At 52.0% G+C, this 7,883-nt stretch overlaps 1 protein-coding gene across 4 annotated transcripts in view; it reads left to right on the forward strand.

Moving 5' to 3' along the window:
• Positions 1 to 7,883, forward strand: part of BCL9L (BCL9 like) — a 95,178-nt gene that overhangs the window by 83,617 nt on the left and 3,678 nt on the right. For 3 of the 4 annotated variants that reach the window (XM_072613022.1, XM_072613020.1, XM_072613021.1), the window contains exons 3-7: positions 460 to 579; positions 3,177 to 3,381; positions 3,619 to 3,703; positions 3,859 to 6,172; positions 6,756 to 7,022. In XM_072613022.1, coding sequence (XP_072469123.1) covers positions 460 to 579; positions 3,177 to 3,381; positions 3,619 to 3,703; positions 3,859 to 6,172; positions 6,756 to 7,022 — 2,991 coding nt within the window. The remainder of the gene's footprint in view (positions 1 to 459; positions 580 to 3,176; positions 3,382 to 3,618; positions 3,704 to 3,858; positions 6,173 to 6,755; positions 7,023 to 7,883) is intronic. The other variant, XM_072613023.1, reaches the window with a different exon arrangement.

Consider the following 7,883-nt stretch of genomic DNA (forward strand, 5'->3'; position numbering starts at 1 on the left):
GGGGTGGGAGAGACTACCTGTAGGATAAAGTGTAAAATTCAGGTAGGTGCTAACACCTAGGCATTCCTAGTGTCCTGAACTGGTGGGAGTCATTTGGGGAAGGCACAGGGGCCTAGATGAGTAGCTGCTCCCCCCTCCCCCTTCTTCCCCCCCAGTCCTAATTGGAAACAGTTGTGGTCAGGATTATTCTATGCTTGGTATTGGGTGGGGGGGAGGGGCTCTGGGCGGCTTTAGCTTTGGAGCAAAATCAGAAACAAATGGTAGTACGTTGGGGGCTAGTGGCATGGGGGTGGAGTGGGAGACTGGCATGGTTCCCACAATAGTCTGGGCAGTGCCAGCAAACTTGAGAAGGGAACACAGATCAGGAGTGAACTGGGTGAATGCCTAGGACTTTAGAAACAGACACTAACATCTCTCCCCTCTGCACACTGATGCTGCCCTTCTGCCTCCCCTGGATAGAGGTGGCCCCGAGGAGTAAACGTCGCTGTGTGCTGGAGAGGAAGCAGCCGTACAGTGGGGACGAATGGTGTTCGGGGCCTGACAGTGATGATGATGACAAGCCCATTGGGGCCACCCATAGTGAGTTCTCATTTGGGCAAGGATACAGACCTTTAGATAGATGAGAGAAAGGTTCCCTGGCATTTGCCCTGTATGTGTGTGTGGGGGAGGGTGCTTTGGGGAAAAGAGGCCCCCAATCTCCTCCCACAAGGGGTGAGACTTCATCTTTAGCCAAGGTGTTGATTAGAAATAGAGGCTGGGACCCTAGCAGGAGCCTGCATCCAACCATGTAGAGTGTTGGAGCTGGGGAAAGTAGGTGACAGGGCAGTCTTACCTATAACCTTTTAGTGTCAGGCCCAGAGATGCCCAGAATCAGCCCTCCCCCAAGACCCTTTCTACATTCTCTCATTCTGGTGTCCTAGGTACCCCAAGGGGCAAGTCTCTCCCCACCACTTCTCCTAGTGAAGATTGTCTCTAACCAAGGTGTCCCAGAGGTCCCTCCCCTGCTGCTGCTCCAACACACTGGGCATCATCCGGCCCACCCCTGGTCCTCGCTTTCCCTCTGTCTAAAGGGAACTGGGGGTGATGAGTCACCCTTACCCCTGGAAAGCCTGAGTGATGACCCTGGATCCTTGGCCTATGCTGCCACCTGCTGGTGTGATCAAGGAGGGCAATGCTGGCTCATGCTTTTCTTTGAGATGTGATAGGCCCGTTCTGATTTGGTTAGAGGCTGTGCTGGGTAGCCCCAGGCAGGGCTTCAGCCAGGGTGTGGGTTATTTACTGTTCCTGGGCACCAACTGCTTTCTTCTGACCATCTCAGAAATGGGTCAACAAAAATCTCAAGGGATGCTTGAAGTTTGTGTGGCAGGACCAGTACAAAAATTTTTCCCTGTTACTATATAGTGCCTGTTATATATAACAGGCATTTATTAAATGCCTGATGCTTGATTGATCATTCATTTAGTCAGTATTGAGTGCACGGAGAACGCAAATTCCTTCAGGTCAAGGACCTTACAAAGTAGTTAGGAAGAAAAGATTTTCACATATAAAGATGACTAGTATGACTGTAAACTACGTGATGTCTGTCCATGATCAGGTTTTTTCTAATCTTGGAGTCTCTGGCACCATCCAACAGAGTAGACATTTGCCAAATGAATGAACTAGAAGACCAGACTACCTTTGAGCATGTTGTCTAGCAGCGGGTGTCAGACACAAATAGAGACATCTTAGAAAGCCACAAATTAACATAATTGATGTTTTATTGTATTTCTTTTGTTAAACATTTTTCCGATTACATTTTAATCTTGTTCTAGCTACCAGGGCTCAAGTTGAACACCTTTGAAGCAGGGTCACCCCTGGTTAGTCTGGGCAGGCTTGTTTGAGGAGAGGAGGCTGAGGTAGGCTGTAGTGCAGGATGTGGAATGGCTGCAGAGGAGGAGGGGGAGAATCCCATACATTCCAGGTTATGTACAAAGATGAAAACCCTCCCATCCTTCAAATCCACTCCTGTGACGCCTCCATAATTCCCCTTTCACCCCAGCCAACGGAAATCTTCTCATACTCTTTGGATACTTCTAGGTACTTGTGTGCTCATTTGGATCATAATCATTCGCTCGCTCTCTCTCTCTCTCTCTTTCTCTCTTTCTCTCTTTCTGTCGTCTCTTCTACTAGATTTCAAATTTCTTAAGTGCAGGTGCCATGTTTTTATTTATCTCTGTACCTCCACCAGTATTTAACTTAGCACCTTACACGTCATACATTCAGGATGTGTTTGTTGATTTAAGTGATATTATTGGGAACCACTGTTAGGAGGTGATAGACTTAGAATAGTTTTTCTGCTATTGGGGTGGTTTGGCACCAAGCCATCCATACTCTCATGTTTCCCCACCACCACCACTATCCTTGTGATCAGCTTATTTGAGAAGTGACCGAATGAAAGTAAGAGTTAAGGAACAGAAATTTTCTCTTTGCTGGTCTATATTGAAGTAGAAACTGTGATCCTGACTATGTTAGTATTCTTCGAACACAGATCTTCCTCCAGTTTTTTTAGTCTGGGTCATGGCTATGAAAGTCTAATAATGCCTTACATTCCACAGAGCTATTACTTGTTTTATCTTCACTACATTCCCAGAAGGCATAGAGTAGGTATTATTATCACTGTTGTATAGATGAGAAAAACCAAAGTATCTAGAGTTCAAGTGACTTCTTCAAGGTCACACAGCAAATCCCCGAGAGGAACTGGGCCTGGAACTTCATTTTCATGTCTGATTTGCCTCATGTTCTTCTTTCTGACTTCCTGTCTCCTCACTCAGTGATTTACTAGTCCAGTGTTTGTGGACTGATGGATTGGAGTACAGTATATATTCAGCCACCATCCCTTCTGTCTCTACCATGGTGACCACTTATTAAAAATTGGCCAAGAGAAAGCAGCTGAAATGGCACTGTCAACATTTAGGGCATTTGTGACCAGGTTGTCACTGTGAACTGGTTAGGAAGAGGTGTCTTCACTGCTTGTGATAGGTCCAGCCTAGTTTTGATTAATAAGCCGTGATCCTCCCCAGCTCCAATCTCCTTCAGTACCTGACTTCTCCAGGTCCCAATGTCTCCTTCAGTGGAGCTGGGCTGGGGCAGAGGTCATCAGCCTGCTTACCTCTTTCTCTCCTCCTCTCCCATTGCAGATTGTAATGTAGCAGACCCAGCCATGGCCGCCACACAGCTAGGCCCAGGTCCAGCCCCACCACCACCTCTCAATGAGAGTAGTGCCCCTGGGGCCCCCCATGGCCCTCCAGCTGGCCTTCGGCCAGAGGGCCCTGGCGGTCTGGGAGGCCCGGGAAAGCCGACTGCTCAGTTTGTCTATGTCTTCACCACCCACCTTGCAAACACGTAAGTGCTGCTGAGGTCAAATGCATCTCTTTTGTTCAGCCACTCTTGAGAGTTCACCTGGGAGCACATACATCCCGATATCTTAGCCAGTCACTTGGGGGCCCAGGGGTTAGCATGGACAACATGGGAAGATCAGCTTGGGGGGGGCAGGGTGTTCCTCCTAAGTACAGTTAGCCCCTCCTCACTCTTTGCTTTTGGCATTTCTCCTTCCCCTCTCCCCACTCCGTGATGATCCAGGGCAGCTGAGGCAGTGTTGCAAGGCCGAGTTGATTCCATTCTGGCCTACCACCAGCAAAATGTACCCCGTGCCAAGCTCGACCAGGTGAGTGTTTTTAAGGCCTAGAGATGGGCCAATCCAGAATCTTTTCTAGGAAGTGGTATCAGGGTGCAGTCCTGGGGGAAAGCCTGATACTGTCTGAGAGGTGGGCTCCTTTGCCTATTGCCTTTTACCTCATACTTTGCTTTTGTGTCTCATAGGCTCCAAAGGTGCCACCTACATCGGAGCCACTTCCCTTGAGCACAGCCTCAGCAGGCACCCCTCAGTCCCAGCCACCCCCACTACCACCACCTCCACCACCCCCTGGCAGTGCCCCTCCAGCTCTGCCTGCCTCCCTGCCTCCAGAGGGGCCACCTGAAGATACACACAGGGATCTAACACCCAACTCTGTGGGTGCCACCAGTAGCAACGCAACAGGGGGAACCCATCCCAACACCCCTACAGCTGCCACTGCCACAAACCCCCTGGCCCCAGGAGGGGACCCTGGTGGTGCTCCTGGAGGTCCCACCTTGCTAGGGGAGGGCACTCCCACAGGCAATGGGCAGCGAGCCCTGCCTGGCTCCGAGGGCCTCTCAAAGGAACAGCTAGAACACCGGGAGCGCTCTTTACAGACACTGCGTGACATCGAGCGGCTGTTGCTTCGAAGCGGGGAGACTGAACCTTTCCTCAAGGGCCCGCCAGGGACCACAGGTGAGGGGGGGCCTGCACCACCAGCTCCCCCAGCATCCCAGCAGCCCCCAGCACCTCCACCTGGAGGACTGAAGAAGTATGAGGAACCCCTGCAGTCTATGATTTCCCAGACCCAGAGCCTGGGAGGCCCTGGGCTGGAGCATGAAGCTCCGGGTCACCATCCAGGCAGTGACATGGGGCAGCAGATGAACATCATGATGCAGCGGCTGAGCCAGGACAGTTTGACACCTGAACAGGTGGCTTGGCGCAAGCTGCAGGAGGAATATTATGAGGAGAAGCGACGGAAAGAGGAACAGATTGGCCTCCATGGGGGCCGACCCCTGCAGGAGATGATGCTGTCCCAGGGCATGGGGGGCATGATGGTCCGGGGTCCCCCACCTCCTTACCATAGTAAACCTGGGGATCAGTGGCCTCCAGGCATGGGGGCCCAGCTTCGGGGACCCATGGATGTCCAGGACCCAATGCAGCTCCGAGGAGGGCATCCATTTCCTGGACCTCGTTTCCCTGGCAACCAGATGCAACGGGTATCCGGGTTTGGAGGTATGCAAAGCATGCCTATGGACGTGCCGATGAATGCCATGCAGAGGCCTGTAAGGCCAGGCATGGGCTGGACAGAAGACTTGCCCCCAATGGGGGGGCCAGGCAACTTTGTGCAGGGGGCGGTGCCCTATCCCGGTGGGCAGAGTGAGGCAGAGAGATTCATGACCCCAAGGGCACGTGAGGAGCTGCTGCGGCACCAGTTACTAGAGAAGCGGACGATGGGTATGCAGCGCCCGCTGGGGATGGCAGGCAACTCCATGGGACAGGGCATGGAGATGGAGCGTATGATTCAGGCCCACCGACAGATGGAACCGACCATGTTCCCTGGGCAGATGACAGGTGGAGAGGGCCTGGCAGGTGCCCCCATGAGCATGGAATTTGGGGGCAGTAGGGGTCTCCTGAGCCCTCCAATGGGACAGTCTGGCCTGAGGGATGTGGATGCCCCCATGGGGCCTGGCAACTTGAACATGAATATGAATGTCAACATGAACATGAACATGAATCTCAATGTGCAGATGACCCCTCAGCAGCAGATGCTGATGTCCCAGAAGATGCGGGGCCCTGCAGACATGATGGGCCCTCAAGGCCTGGCTCCTGAGGAGCTGGCCCGTGTCCGGGCCCAAAATGGTAGTGGCATGATGGGGGCACCCCAAAAGATGCTTATGCCCTCCCAGTTCCCCAACCAGGGCCAACAGGGCTTCTCTAGTGGGCAAGGACCCTACCCTGCCATGCCTCAGGACATGGGTAGTGCCCCAGACATGTTCAGTCCCGATCAGGGCTCAATGCCTGTGGGCAACCTGGGTACCACAAGGCTCAGTCACATGCCCCTTCCCCCAGCACCGAACCCTCCCCCTCCTGCACAGATGCACCCAGCCCCAGCAAGAGGGCTGGGCCGACGGCCCTCAGACCTCACCATCAGTATTAACCAAATGGGCTCACCAGGCATGGGTCACCTGAAATCACCTACGCTTAGTCAGGTGCACTCGCCCTTGGTCACTTCACCTTCTGCCAACCTCAAGTCGCCCCAAACGCCCTCTCAGATGGTGCCTCTGCCTTCTGCGAACCCCCCAGGACCCCTCAAATCTCCCCAGGTCCTCAGCTCTTCCCTTAGCGTCCGTTCACCTACTGGCTCACCTAGCCGGCTCAAGTCTCCCTCCATGGCAGTGCCCTCCCCAGGCTGGGTGCCCTCCCCTAAGACAGCCATGCCGAGTCCAGGAGTCAGCCAAAACAAGCAGCCACCTCTCAACATGAACTCTTCCAATACTCTAAGCAGTCTGGAGCAAGGTGAGTTGCCGTCAGGGCTCAAACAGAGGGGAGACCTTGCTCATTGCTCACATGGGGCTGGAGACTGATCCAAGATGGTTATCCCAGAAACACTGGGACAGATTCAAAGGGGGAGGTCGATTTGCTTCAGAGTCAGAAATGCGTAGGATCATGGGACCTAGAGTCAGAAGGACTCTGGGTGAACAGTCATTATACACACGAGCAAATTGAGGTTCAGAGAATTTAAAAGGTTTGTCTAAAGGGAACAGATGGAAAAACCAAGATTCAAGTCCTGACTCCAAATCTAGTGGCCTTTCTACTGCCTTGTTCATTTCCCAAAGGCTGTAGGTAGGAAGGATGTGCACCTAAATCTCCCCATTGTTGATGGGAGACATTAGTCTCCTGGCCCTTTCAGAACTTCTTAGATAATACTTTGGGATCTGTCTTAGAAAACCATGTGGGTGACTGTGGGATAAGGAGATGTCAAGTCAGTGGGTATCAGAGCAGTGGTCAGGCTGGTACTGTGGGAGGAGGGAAGTGATCCCTGCTCCAGCTCTGGGACACCTTCCAGAGGCATCATCTCTTTCTCTCCTCTCTCCTGTAGGTGCCCTCCCTCCCAGCGGCCCTCGGAGTAGCTCCTCTGCCCCACCTGCCAATCCCCCTGGAGGCATCATGAACCCCAGCCTGCCTTTTACTTCCTCCCCAGATCCTGCCCCCTCCCAGAACCCTTTGTCGCTGATGATGTCTCAGATGTCCAAATATGCCATGCCCAGCTCCACCCCCCTATACCACAATGCCATCAAGACCATTGCCACCTCGGATGACGAGCTCCTGCCCGATAGGCCTATGCTTCCACCAGGGACCATGCCAGGTGGGAAACCAACATTCCTGGAGCCTTGGCCTTTTGGCTCTGGGCCTCGAGGCAGAATAGGAAGAAAGGAATTTTGGCTGCCCACAACCATAGATGGAGTTAATGGGCCAGGAGAGGATAATGTCCTCTACCCCATGGGTATAAGCTATGAATTATGGTGATGCTGGCAAGAATTATGGCAGTAACAGAAATAACCATTAGTAATCCTTAAAATTTACATAGGGGTTTCCCTGCCAAGGGCACAGAGAGATATAGATGTAGATATCTACCTACTTGTATGTATATGCGATTATATATGTAAATATATATAATCTCATTGTTGCTGGGTTGTTTCAGGTGTGTCAAACTCTTCTGACCCCATTTGTGGTTTTCTTGGCAAAGATACTGGAGGGGTTTGCCATTTCCTTCTCCAGCTCATTTTATAGATGAGGAACTGAGGCAAACAGGGTTCAGTGACTTTCCTAGGGTCACACAGTATCTGAGGTCAGATTTGAACTCAGGGCCTCCTAACTCCAAGGCCAGCACTACCCACTGTGACACCTAGCTGTCCAAAATATAAAATTAAGTAATACATTATATATACATAGGTATGCATTTGAACCTTTTAAGACCTCTGACCACCAGGGAGGGATAGGGCTGTTAGGGACACAGGATACTGGAAGTCCAAAGAGACTACCTAGATGCTTGCTTGCTGCTGTCCTAGGGGTGCTCGTGGGGGGATAAGAATCAGAACCCTAAAAGCCAACCACACTGATTTGGAAGGAGGACAAGCGGAGAGATGACAGATGAAGGCTGGAAGGGTTGGCTGCTTGCTTCTGCTAGCACAGAAGGCATGTCTGACCCTTTGTACTTTCCTTTCAG

This window comes from Notamacropus eugenii, chromosome 5 (assembly GCF_028372415.1).
Source record: "Notamacropus eugenii isolate mMacEug1 chromosome 5, mMacEug1.pri_v2, whole genome shotgun sequence".
Taxonomy (NCBI): Eukaryota; Metazoa; Chordata; class Mammalia; order Diprotodontia; family Macropodidae; genus Notamacropus; species Notamacropus eugenii.